This window comes from Xenopus laevis, chromosome 4L (genome assembly GCF_017654675.1).
Source record: "Xenopus laevis strain J_2021 chromosome 4L, Xenopus_laevis_v10.1, whole genome shotgun sequence".
In the NCBI taxonomy this organism is placed as follows: Eukaryota; Metazoa; Chordata; class Amphibia; order Anura; family Pipidae; genus Xenopus; species Xenopus laevis.
In genome coordinates this window covers 109,170,465-109,184,823 of record NC_054377.1, presented here as the reverse complement: position 1 = coordinate 109,184,823, position 14,359 = coordinate 109,170,465, and the positions used below count along the sequence as shown (strand labels likewise).

The window sequence follows — 14,359 nt, the reverse complement described above, 5'->3', positions numbered from 1 at the left end:
CTATTTCTGGCATCTGTATCTACTCTGTATCCCTCATGGTTTACATACAGTTTACACCCTTTCTGATAGATTTAAGTGGTTGTTCATCTTTGAATAAACTTTTAGCATGATGCATAGTTATAGTTACATAGTTACATAGTTAAATCAGGTTGAAAAAAGACAAAGTCCATCAAGTTCAACCCCTCCAAATAAAAACCCAGCATCCATACACACACCCCTCCATACCTTCACTTAAAATTATACATACCCATATCTATACTAACTATAGAATTTAGTATCACAAAAGGACTTTGATATTATGTCTGTCCAAGAAATCATCCAAGCCATTCTTAAAGGCTTTAACAGAATCAGCCATCACAACCTCACTGTCCTGACTGTGAAGAACCACCTACGTTGCTTCAAATGAAAGTTCTTTTCTTCTAGTCTGAAGGGGTGGCCTCTGGTGCAGTGATTCTCTTTATGGGTAAAAAGATCCCCTGCTATTTGTCTATAATGTCCTCTAATGTACTTGTAAAGTGTAATCATGCCCCTCGCAAGCGACTTTTTCCAGAGAAAACAACCCCAACCTTGACAGTCTACCCTCATAATTTAAGTGTTCCATCCCTCTAACCAATTTAGTTGCACGTCTCTACACTCTCTCCAACTCATTTATATCCCTCTTAAGGACTGGCGTCCAAAACGGCACTGTATACTCCAAGGGGCAGATCTACTAAAGGGCAACTTGTTGCCAGTGACCGATTCCCGCCCATAGCAACACTTCGCCAGGCACAAATGCGCTCAGACTATGCCAATTCACTAAAATGCGGAATTTCACTTTAGTAGAATTTGCGAAGTAACGACCGTTTGCCAGAGCAAAAAGTCGTCTGGTGTAAGAGTGCGAATGACCGCTACCGCCAGTCTCTTTCGCTAGTGAATTGGCGCCTGCACCCATTAGTAAATTGGCGATGTCCCTGCTGGCGGTAACACAAGTGAATTGCCACTTCGCCCTTTAGTAAATCTGTCCCTAAGTGAGGCCTTACCAAGGACCTATAAAGAGGCATAATTATGTTTTCATCCCTTGAGTTAAAGCCCTTTTTAATGCAAGACAGAACTTTATTTGCTTTAGTGGCCACAGAATGACACTGCCCAGAATTAGACAACTTGTAATCTACAAAAAAACCCTAGATCCTTCTCAGTTAAGGAAATGCCCAACACACTGCCATTTAGATTCAAGATTCCTTTATTTGTCAATACAGACTATATACAGTTATAAAGCGTATCAAAATCACGTTTCACTCAGGCCCCTCCCCACGGTGAATTTGCATAAAGAAAGAGAGCATTTATGGATACACATAAGGTGACAGGTGCAGAAAACAGTTTTTATAATGTTATCGTGTTAAGCACTCTAACGGCTTGTGGCTTGTGGAATGCTGCGGAACCTCCTTCCAGATGGCAAGAGAGAGAAGAGAGAATGAGACGGGTGAGATGGGTAATAGAGGTTCTTCTATGATCCTTTCTGCAGTTTTCACTATCCGCTGAAGAGATTTTTGTTCTGCGACTGTGCAGTTTCCAAACCATAGCGTGATGTAACTGCAGAGAACACTCTCGAAGGTGCCTCGATAGAATGTTGTGAGAATGGGAGGGGGAGACTGGCTTTCTTTAGCTTCCGTAGAAAAAGTAGGCATTGTTGAGCTTTCTTTGTGATAGAGTTGGTGTTTAGGGTTCAGGAGAGGTTGTCTGCCATATGCACTCCTAGGAACTTTACACTGTTGACTATCTCAACTGGGGAGCAATCGATGTACAGTGGTAGATGAGTAGCAGAGTTCTTTCTAAAGTCAACAACAATTTCTTCAGTCTTTTTGACATTTAGAGTCAGGTTGTTGTTTTGGCACCAGTCTGTCAAATGTCTTACTTCTTTTCTGTATGCAGACTCATCATTTTTCCTAATAAGACCTACTACTGTTGTATCATCTGCAAACTCGATTATGTGATTATCACAGTATTGGGCAGTGCAATCATGTGTCAGCAGGGTAAATAGAAGTGGGCTAAGCACACATCCTTGGGGCGAGCCTATGCTTAGTTTTATAACCTCAGAGGTGTGTTCCCCTATTGAGACATATTGGGGTCTATCAGTCAGAAAGTCCAGGATTCAGTTACAGAGGGAAGTGTTTATGCCTAGCAGTTCCAGCTTCCTTACCAATTGCTGTGGTATAACAGTGTTGAATGCTGAGCTGAAGTCAATAAATATAATTCTGACATATGTGCATAACTTGCATTTATATTATTTTTGCCAAAGTGCATAACTTTGCATTTATCAACATTGATCCTCATTTTCCAGTTTGCTGCCCAGTTTTCCAACTTAGACAAATTACTCTGCAAAATGGCAGCATCCTGCATGGAACCTATAGTTCTGCACAATTTAGTATCATCTGCAAAAATAGGAACTGTACTTTCAATGCCCACCTCCAGGTCATTTATAAACCAGTTGAAATGTAAAGGACCTAGTACCGAGCCCTGCGGTACTCCACTAACAACACTGGTCCAATTAGAAAATGTTCTATTTACCACTCTTTGTAGTCTATCTTTTAGCCAGTTCTCTATCCAGGTACAAATTTTACCAGTAACCTTTTATGTGGCACTGTATCGAATGCTTTAGCAAAGTCTAAGTAAATCACATCCACTGCCATCCCAAAATCAAAGTCCCTGCTTACCTTTTCATAAAAAGAAACTAAGTTAGTCTGGCAAGATCTATTACACATACAACCATGCTGGCACAGACTTAAAGTATTTTGATTTTCTATAAAGTCCAGTATATTATCCTTTATTAACCCTTCAAAAAGCTTTACTACCACAGACGTCAGACAAACTGGGCTATAGTTTTGAGGCTGAGAATGGGATCCCTTTTTGAATAGTGGCACCACATTAGCAATTCTCCAGTCTCTTGGCACCATGCACCATCAATGAATCCTGCAAAAATCCTGCAAAAATTAATGTAGGGACCTATAGGATCTATTAGGCTCCTATAGAGTTAATCCCATACCTTTCCTTAAGTTCTCTTATCCCTTGTTATTGGGCCAAGCCCTTTATACTGGTTAAGTGTAACATCTTCACCTATTGGACAAAGAGTGTAATGACACTCCCCTGCCACACTGGTATATAGTGTTGTGCAGGGAGCGGCCTCTTCCTCTTTGGCTCCTGGTGCTGCTAAGTGTTTCCCATTAAGCCTGGGATCACCAAGGCAAAACCCAGTAAAGCCATTTACCCCAAAGGAACCTGTACCTTTGGTGCTGAAGTCGGGAACCAGGCTCTCCCATGAATGAGGATAAGCTATCATTAGGGAAGATCTGTAATAGTCTCTCTAGGAGAGAGAGATAGCCAGATTTAGGTAGTATGAGCAGTTGTGTGCTCCATCAAGGAGAATAGCAGGGAGTAGCCTCCCAAAGGCTTCTAAGGTTGCCTTTAGTGTAGGGAACTCGGTGATAGGGAATTCAGTTTAGCAGAGCACTGCCTAACCCCTACCTGATTGATCCTGTTTCACACTGGTGACTGGTCTTTGAGAGTGAGATATTCTGCCTACTATTTGACTATGGGAGTGACATCTGTGCATGCTGCATCATCATCATGCTATCCTTCCTCCTCTGTGATATGCTAAGTGGTCAATTGCCTTTGCATATTTGTTTAATAAACCATCTCACCTGTTTCACTATCTAAGAACCTCCTGGCATCCAATTTATCTATTGTTAACACTAATTAGCCTGTGGGTTGTAGTTTTACACCATCTTAAAGGGGAAGCTTCCATTTAGCGAAGGCTCCGCCCTGAGTGTAGTTTCAGAGTGTAACCCATGCTCATACACTAGCTGGACACCCTTAACTCCTAATTGGCAGGATAGCCCAAAAAAGCATCACATTTAGTAAAAAGCTTTAGCTATCACAGAGCTAAGCTCGCTTATGTGATGTGATATTCTGAGACAATTTGCAATTGGTCTTCATTTTTTATATCTGTGGTTTTGGAGTTATTTAGCTTTTTATTCAGCAGCTCTCCAGTTTGAAATTTCAGCAATTTGGTTTCTAGGGCCAAATTACACTAGCAACCATGCATTGATTTGAATAATAGACTAGAATATAAACAGAAGAGGGACTGAATAGAAAGATGAGTAATAAAAAGCAGCATTAACTGTAAATTTGAAAGCTGGGACAAGTCCGAAGTAGAAGATAAAACTAAAGAATTAGATAAAACTATAAAAAAAAATAATGAAGACCAATAGAATGGTTGCTTAGAATCGGCCATTCTATAACACACTAAAAGATAAGTTAAATGTGATCCACCCCTTTAAAATATACTTTTTAGCCATACAGTGTGATGTGTATTCCTTTTATCTTTGGTACTTAAAGAAAGGTGCCAGCAAGCATATTTTAATATAAATGGGGGGTTAACTGTTGTAAAAATAATGCAGACAGTAATCTGGCTGCATTAAACATAAAGTTACAAATGCATTTTATCTTGCTTTATGTTATAGAGACAGTAAACATGAAGTTATTATATAGTATATTATTGAGGTATTTTTACTGTTTTTTTGGAGATGTAACCCCATATCTGCCCCAGATATCACCTGGTAATGCAGACATAATGATATGTGAAGCCCATTCATACAGAAATATTTTTAGCTGACAGCAAAACCTGAGTAGATCTTGACAACATAATTTAGTGAATAATCCTAGAACATATCCCAGTCAAGTGAAACCTACAAACCTTACCACATTAGAAATCATAAATAGATTAGGGATGGGCAGTTTTAGGCAGACAAGATACTGAAGCATTCCTCCATTAATTGACCTTATGTATGAATTAGGTATTTATTTGGATTCGGCCGAACCCCCAATCGTTCTTGAAAGATTTTGCCGAATACCAAAATGAATCAGAACCCTAATTTACATATGCAAATCAGTGAGGGGGAGGGAAAAAGATACGAAAAGTCACATGTTTTTAAGGATTCTGGTTCGGCCAGGCACAAGGATTCGTCTGAATCCTGCTAAAAAGGCCTGAATCCTGGCCGAATACAGAACGGAATCCTGCATTCGGTGCATCTCTAGTATGAATAATGTACTGTAGTTGTAGCTGTGGTGCATTTTAAATTGCCAGTTGCCGTTATATGCAGACAAAACTCTTAATTTACAAATTAAAATAACAAAATATAGATCATCAGCTCTGCAGTGTTATATAGTTGTACCATGTACTACTCCTCAATTACTACAGAAACAGCTTTACAATGATAATATATATTTGGCAAGAATGCATATTAAAATGCAAAGAATTCAGATGATTCTTTATCCTATAATGGAAAAATGTGGGGGGGGGGAGAAGAGCAGGTGCATATAATCTTGATTTATTCTCTATTATTTTTTTTTTTTTTATTTATAACTACTACATATAGCATGTATGAAAGCTATGCCACTGACACTTGAGTTTATTTAATAGTATAAGCTAAACTACAAAAACACATACAGAATTGCTTTTATCCAAGTGCTACTCTTAGGGGCAGATTTATCAAGGGTCGAATTTCGACCTTTGATAAATCTGCCCCTTACTGTATGTCACAGTGCTGCACTACACGCTCTCCACAACATGCACATTATTTACCACTGCAGGCACAAATAAACGTCTGCTTTGGTAAATTACTTTTCTTCTTGTAGCCACTCTTTTTAAGAATGGTGTCACTTCTCGTGCATCGACACAAACAACACCAGAAATAGTGTACAAAAAAATAGGCGAAGGGATCCCTTGAGTAAAACCTTCTCTAGCTATGTGCTAATTCCAGTACCCCCATGCATCCCTACAACCCTATACTTCATACCTTACATGCAAATGATATATCCAATGAATTGTAGAATCTAAATAAAGTAAACTTTTCTTTTTTCATAGCATTATGTTGGCATTCTGCTGCACGAGTCGACAATGCAGATATTTATCATACTAAGAATCAGTACAAGGAAGGAGACAGAGTTAGATTCAAATGTTATGGAGACTTGAGAACTGAAGATGGGAGAAATGATGGGGGAATTGAGTGTCTACCCAACCACAAATTTTCAGAAGCCAGATGCCTTAGTAAGTGTTTTATTTCCTTTTTTAAGTTTCTTGAACCTGTGCTAAAAGTAATAAATTACAATGTTTTTTTGAAAAAAAGACTGAATTTGACATGTGAGAATTTAATGCACACTAACCTTTTTTATATTTACTTTGTCTCATGGTTTAAAGATGAATGGTGCATTTCCAAAAACACACATAGCAGCATCCCAAGCAAGTTCATACCTTCTTGTCTGCTTGTTTTCTGTATGTTTTTAAACTGGTGTGCTTCAGCAGGCAGAGCAGCACACATAACCCCTGCCACATCCCTTGACTGCAGTAACGTAACTAACAGCCTCCGGGCCCGGGCACAGGATTTGCACCCGGGCTCACACCCCTCTAAATGCGCTAAAGGCGCTGTGTTTCGTTACCGTTGAGCTGCGGCATGAGTTTTTTCCTTATTGTCGCACTGCGTCTTGCTCTCTGGCGGGCCCTGGTGCAATTGCACCCCTTGCTCCCAGGTAGTTACATCACTGCTTGACTGCATCCCTTAAAAGGGATATCATTCAAATAGAGAAAGTCCAGAGAAGAGCAGCTAAGCAGATAAAGGGTATGGAGGGCTGGAAGTTATGAAGAAAGTTTAGCCAAGCTAGGATTTTTAACATTGGAGAATAGGCTTTGAAGTGGGAATATGATGAGTATGTGTAACACTATTATCATAATACAAGGGTAGAAGGAGGTTAAATATTGGAATGCCAGACTAGGTTCAGGTACAGACCACACCAGGGACTGTCACTGTGGGCTTGGTCCTCTGTCGAGAGAGGTGAGTGGTGATGGGTGTTCACAAATAGGGGCAAGGGGTGCATTTGCCTCTTCCTGGAATTTCATATACCTCACAGACCTTTGTCCCAGATCGCTGTTTAAGTGTCCCACGTTGCCCTTCTCACAAACTACCGTCAAGTGTACTGAGTGACGCTCCCCCCACCACTGACTGTCTTAATTGCAAGCAGGTTTCTGCCTTTACAGAGTTGCTGCTCCTATCTGTAGCAGCCCTGTAGTACTTGTAACAGGGAGAAGAGTGTATTCAATCTAAGCAACCTGCAGCCTGCCCTTGGTGTGCCACACTTCATCAGATTTCCTAACACTGTGCAAGTGTAGGAGAGGGAATGCTTTTAATCTATCCATTTCTGCATTCATCTTAAATTAACTGAGTGCTCATTCACCATTTTTCAGTGAGTTTACCAGGCTGTCTGGGGTTAAAGGAGTGCTTATTGAACAGATTATACTGACCAGTCTTGGGTTAAAATGCTTATTATCAATTTCCTGTACTAATTATACTGGCACATCTGGGGTTAATTTGCTTATTATTCATTTCCTGTAGTAATTACACTTATCTCCATCCCTCATTAACACTATCGGTCAACCTGACACACTCCCCTCAGGACTCCACAAGGGTACAGGTTCCTCCCCTACTGAAGTCCTTATCATGGCTTCCCATAAAACAGAGAATAACCTTCAAAATCCTCCTCATAACATTCAAAGCATTGCACTCCTCTACACCTAACTACATCTCATCTTTTGTCCCTATTTATGTTCCTGGCTGAATCCTCCACTCCTCTCAGAGCAACCGCTTGCTTGCACCCCCACTACTACTGCTGTTTCCCGTGCTGCTCCTTATATTTGGAATGCCATTCTTGAATTTTTTCGAAGAGGATCCTCCCTCAATGACTGATCCAAACTCAAAGACTACCTCTTGAATAACACCTGACCTGGGAACTGGAATTTATATGGCAGTGTCACTTACTGCACTTAATATCCCCCAATTGGTGTCTGTATGTCACCCTACCATTTAGACTGTAAGCTCTACAGGGCAGGAACCTCCAACCTTTTGTTTCCTTGACAATGAGCACTTAATATGTATTGTAAATATACTTTTTATTTGTGTATTGTATTTTTATAGTTATTTGTACTTATTGTAATGACCCCCTGTTTCTTCTACTAATTTATTGTTCTGCTATACAGTGTTTTGCCTTCAAGGAGCACTATACAAATAAAAATATACAGTACATAAATACATTTTGCCAGCCAAAGGTACCCAAAGAACAAGACACCCTTGGATGGTCCACTCGCTCACTTCTGCCCCCCACCCCTTTGTTTGCACATGCATACTCCTCCAGTTTCGAAACAATGTGCAGGAGAATATAGAAGTGGCTGGGCGGTATGCCACCCATTAATTTGTGCCACACTGGGCTGGTGTGGTCTTTTTACAAATCTGGGCCTGTCTCCTCCCCTTTTCTTCACCACAGCTCCCCTGTGTTGGCTTGACTCAGCTTTGCTGCTGCCACCAACTTCCTGCTGCGTACCACAATTGTCCAAGATGGTGCTACTATGCCACTAGTAAGGGTAGGGTATCTTACTTGGTGCTCTTTTTCCTCCATCTTGGTGTACTTCCAGCCCACCTACTCCTCAGGCGGTCATGCTTACAACTTCACACATGACATGCTTCCACACCTTCCAGGCAGCTCTATGGTGCAGAGCGGCATACCCAGTACTTTTTCATACCAGACCAGCACTGCTGCACTCCAGCTGCTGGTCTTCCCACCACTTCCAGACTTCTATCCACAGACTCAGGATCCGTGCATCCATTTTGCCATACTCTCTGTACAGTCACCATTAACTTAACTTTTAATATGTTATAGAATGGCCAATTCTAAGCAACTTTTCATTTGATGTACATTATTTATTTTATATTGTTTTTTTCTTTCCAGCTTTCAAATGGGTATCACTGACCCCATCTAAAAACAAATGCTTTTCCATATTTCAATCTCTTTCTCAAATGAATGCATGGTTGCTAGGGTAATTTGAACCCTAGCAACCTGATTGCTGAAATTCCAAACTGGAGAGCTGCTGAAAAAAAAGCTAAATAACTCCAAAAACGCAAATAATAAAAAGTGAAAAACAGTTGTCTCAGAATTTCACTCCTTACATCTTACTAAAAGTTAACACAAAGGTGAACAACCCCTTTAACAGAAGGCAACAGCATATTTAAAATAACATACTCCTGAGGTAGAACACATCAATCCAGTAGAATATTAACATATGTTTTTCAGGGGTCCACATACCCTTGGGGGCTTGCATGGCACATAAATGCATTTATGGTGCTTATTTTGCACTGCCAAAATGTTAACCGTGAAAATTATTATGCATTATTTTCATTTTGGGGCCAACATACAATATATTTGGTATATATATTTACCCAGTTTTTTCAGAAAATATATGTTTTTTTGGGGGTCAGCGTACTTGTTGAACCCTTTACCCCACATAAAACAGATGGCGTATTTTAGAATTAATTCGGATAAGTTCAATTAGTAGAAATGTAAGTGATGAAATTAGTATGCATAAGGTATATTTTAGGATCACATACTTCGATATGCCTTGTGACTGGTTACACACTCTTGCAGGGGTCAGTCGTGCAGAAATAGGAGTGCAGACAAGTTTGTGTCATAAAGCTGTTCAGCCGCTCAGGCTTTATTTGTAAGTTGCTCAAAATAACAAACAAAACGAAAATAAATCATAGCCGTCTGGCTCCTGCCTACCTCACTCAGTGGCCCTTTCTATACTAGAAACACAAATATAATGATCACAGTCACTGGCAAAAACAGAGCAACTTACAGTTTCATGGTTTTCAGGGAATTTGCAAATCACTCACAGAGCTCCTTTCCTTCCAGCTTTCAGGCAGCCTGCATATAGCAAGAGAGCTCTGTGTCAGGCCCACTGACCTAAATACTCCACCTGTGTGATCAGCACACAGACAGGTAAAACCCCAAACATTCCTGGAGTCTTTTAACACATGAAGTGCCGGAATCCTGGTGCAATGTATACACCATCCAGCACTTTCTCTGCTAAACATTGAGACACCCTGTCACATACCTCCCCCCTCTGTTCGACCCCGTGGGTACGGACACTTTTCATAAATAGGGATGTAGCGAACGTCGGAAAAAAAGTTCGCGAACATATTCGCGAACTTGTGCAAAAATGCGAGCGGTTCGCGAACGGTTCGCGAACCCCATAGACTTCAATGGGAAGGCGAACTTTAACATCTAGAAAAGACATTTCTGGCCAGAAAAATGATTTTAAAGTTGTTTAAAGGGTGCAACGACCTGGACAGTGGCATGCCAGAGGGGGATCAAGGGCAAAAATGTATCTGAAAAATCTGCCTGTGTGTGCTTGGAAGAGATAGTGTAGGGGGAGAGCTGTTAGTGATTTCAGGGACAGATGATAGTAAGCTTGCTGGCTAGTAATCTGCTTGATACTGCTCTGTATTGGAGGGACAGAAGTCTGCAGGGATTTGAGGGACATTTTAGCTTAGGTATCTTTGCTGGCTAGTAATCTACTGTTCTCTTTAAACAACTGCCATACGTTGACCTTGTAGGCATTGTTTGCCCAGTTTTTTTGGACGCAGCCACTGAAGCACAGTTGCCAGAAAAAATATGCCATATAAATGCTGAAAATAGTAATTTTTCGCCATACGTTGACCTTGTAGACATTGTTTGCCCAGTTTTTTTGGACGCAGCCACTGAAGCACAGTTGCCAGAAAAATTATGCCATATAAATGCTGAAAATATAAATTTTTTTGGTTGCAGCCACTGAAGCACAGAGGCCAGAAAAATTATGCCATATAAATGCAGAAAATATGCATTTTTTTGGTCGCAGCCACTGAAGCACAGTTGACAGAAAAATTATGCCATATAAATGCTGAAAATATAAATTTTTTTGGTTGCAGCCACTGAAGCACAGAGGCCAGAAAAATTATGCCATATAAATGCAGAAAATATGCATTTTTTTGGTCGCAGCCACTGAAGCACAGTTGACAGAAAAATTATGCCATATAAATGCTGAAAATATAAATTTTTTTGGTTGCAGCCACTGAAGCACAGAGGCCAGAAAAATTATGTCATATAAATGCAGAAAATAGGCATTTTTTTGGTCGCAGCCACTGAAGCACAGTTGCCAGAAAAATTATGCCATATAAATGCTGAAAATATAAATTTTTTTGGTTGCAGCCACTGAAGCACAGAGGCCAGAAAAATTATGCCATATAAATGCAGAAAATATGCATTTTTTTGGTCGCAGCCACTGAAGCACAGTTGACAGAAAAATTATGCCATATAAATGCTGAAAATATAAATTTTTTTGGTTGCAGCCACTGAAGCACAGAGGCCAGAAAAATTATGCCATATAAATGCAGAAAATATGCATTTTTTTGGTCGCAGCCACTGAAGCACAGTTGCCAGAAAAATTATGCCATATAAATGCTGAAAATAGTAATTTTTTTGGTTGCAGCCACTGAAGCACAGAGGCCAGAAAAATTATGCCATATAAATGCAGAAAATATGCATTTTTTTGGTCGCAGCCACTGAAGCACAGTTGACAGAAAAATTATGCCATATAAATGCTGAAAATATAAATTTTTTTGGTTGCAGCCACTGAAGCACAGAGGCCAGAAAAATTATGTCATATAAATGCAGAAAATAGGCATTTTTTTGGTCGCAGCCACTGAAGCACAGTTGACAGAAAAATTATGCCATATAAATGCTGAAAATATAAATTTTTTTGGTTGCAGCCACTGAAGCACAGAGGCCAGAAAAATTATGCCATATAAATGCAGAAAATATGCATTTTTTTGGTCGCAGCCACTGAAGCACAGTTGACAGAAAAATTATGCCATATAAATGCTGAAAATATAAATTTTTTTGGTTGCAGCCACTGAAGCACAGAGGCCAGAAAAATTATGCCATATAAATGCAGAAAATATGCATTTTTTGGTCGCAGCCACTGAAGCACAGTTGACAGAAAAATTATGCCATATAAATGCAGAAAATATAAATTTTTTTGGTTGCAGCCACTGAAGCACAGAGGCCAGAAAAATTATGCCATATAAATGCAGAAAATATGCATTTTTTTGGTTGCAGCCACTGAAGCACAGAGGCCAGAAAAATTATGCCATATAAATGCAGAAAATATGCATTTTTTTGGACGCAGCCACTGAAGCACAGTTGCCAGAAAAAATATGCCATATAAATGCTGAAAATAGTCATTTTTTGCCATACGTTGACCTTGTAGACATTGTTTGCCCAGTTTTTTTGGTTGCAGCCACTGAAGCACAGAGGCCAGAAAAAATTAAACCAGTAGGGTTTGCACCCTAGTTTGTAACGGTGGCGGAGGGAGGAGGAGGACGCTAAAGGACAGCTGTGTGTGGAGTCATGAGGCTTGAAGAGAAGGACAGCTGCATAGAAGTCAGAACAAGTCTTCCGGCATGCAGTAACCCTCCGAGATCCACCCCTCATTCATTTTAATAAAGGTCAGGTAATCGACACTTTTGTGACCTAGGCGAGTTCTCTTCTCAGTTACAATCCCTCCTGCTGCACTGAAGGTCCTTTCTGAGAGCACACTTGAGGCTGGGCAAGACAAGAGGTTCATGGCAAATTGTGACAGCTCTGGCCACAGATCAAGCCTGCGCACCCAGTAGTCCAGGGGTTCATCGCTCCTCAGAGTGTCGATATCTGCAGTTAATGCCAGGTAGTCCGCTACCTGCCGGTCGAGGCGTTCTTTGAGGGTGGATCCAGAAGGGTTGTGGCGCTGCCTTGGACAGAAAAACATTTGCATGTCTGACGTTACAGACTGGCCAAAGGGCTTTGTCCTTGCAGGTGTGCTCGTGGCAGGATTACTGGCACCTCTGCCCCTGGAATGTTGATGAGTTCCTGAAGTGACATCACCCTTAAAAGCATTGTACAACATGTTTTGCAGGCTGGTTTGTAAATGCCGCATCTTTTCGGACTTGTGGTATGTTGGTAACATTTCTGCCACTTTATGCTTGTACCGAGGGTCTAGTAGCGTTGCGACCCAGTACAGGTCCTTCTCCTTAAGCCTCTTGATACGGGGGTCCTTCAACAGGCATGACAGCATGAAAGACCCCATTCTCACAAGGTTGGATGCAGAGCTATCCATCTCCGCTTCCTCATTATCAAGGACTGCATCATCCACGGTCTCCTCCCCCCAGCCACGTACAAGACCAGGGGTCCCCAAAAGGTCACCACTAGCCCCCTGGGAAGCCTACTCCTGTTGGTCCTCCTCCTCCTCCTCCACAAAGCCACCTTCCTCCTCTGACTCCACTTCTGGCACCTCTCCCTGCGTTGCAGCAGGTGCCTGGGTTCGTTCTGGTGATTCCGACCAGAAATCGTGCGCTTCCAGCTCCTCGTCACGCTGGTCTACAGCCTCATCTGTCACTCGTCGCACGGCACGCTCCAGGAATAAAGCGAAGGGTATTAGGTCGCTGATGGTGCCTTCGGTGCGACTGACCATATTTGTCACCTCTTCAAAAGGTCGCATGAGCCTGCAGGCATCGCACATAAGCACCCAGTAACGGGGGAAAAAAATCCCCAGCTGTGCAGATCCAGTCCTACCACCCAGTTCAAAAAGGTACTCGTTGACGGCCCTTTGTTGTTGCAGCAGACGTTCCAACATAAGGAGCGTTGAATTCCAGCGAGTCTGGCTGTCAGAAATCAAACGCCTGACTGGCATGTTGTAGCGCTGCTGAATGTCAGCAAGGCGTGCCATGGCTGTGTAGGAACGTCTGAAATGGGCCGACACCTTTCTGGACTGGGTGAGAACGTCCTGGAATCCTGGGTACTTGGAGACAAAACGTTGGACTATTAAATTTAACACATGTGCCATGCAGGGCACATGTGTTAAATTGCCTAGTCTCAACGCTGCCAACAGATTGCTTCCATTGTCACACACCACTTTTCCGATCTGCAGTTGGTGTGGGGTCAGCCACCGATCGGCCTGTGACTGCAGAGATGACAGGAGTACAGATCCGGTATGGTTTTTGCTTTCCAGGCACGTCATCCCCAAGACAGCGTGACAACGGCGTACCTGGCACGTCGAATAGCCTAGGGGGAGCTGGGGGTGCACAGGTGTGGAGGAGGAGAAGGAGGACCCAGCAGCAGAGTAAGAAGAAGAAGAAGACGAGGTAGAGAGCGATGGAGGAGTAGAGGTGGTGGCAGAACCGCGTGCAATCCGTGGCGGTGACACCAACTCCACTGTTGTTGTTGAGCTACCCATTCCCTGCTTCCCAGCCATTACCAAGTTCACCCAGTGGGCAGTGTAGGTGACATACCTGCCCTGACCATGCTTGGAGGACCATGCGTCAGTAGTCATATGGACCTTTGGCCCAACACTAAGTGACAGAGATGCGGTAACTTGGCTCTGCACATGTTGGTACAGGTGTGGTATTCCCTTTTTAGAAAAAAAATTGCG

At 41.8% G+C, this 14,359-nt stretch overlaps 1 protein-coding gene across 3 annotated transcripts in view; it reads left to right on the top strand.

Annotated features, from left to right (window-relative positions):
• LOC121403083 (coagulation factor XIII B chain-like) overlaps positions 1-14,359 on the top strand; it is a 117,279-nt gene that overhangs the window by 29,338 nt on the left and 73,582 nt on the right. For all 3 annotated transcript variants that reach the window (XM_041590627.1, XM_041590625.1, XM_041590626.1), the window contains exon 3: positions 5,900-6,082. In XM_041590627.1, the coding sequence (XP_041446561.1) occupies positions 5,900-6,082 (183 nt within the window). The remainder of the gene's footprint in view (positions 1-5,899; positions 6,083-14,359) is intronic.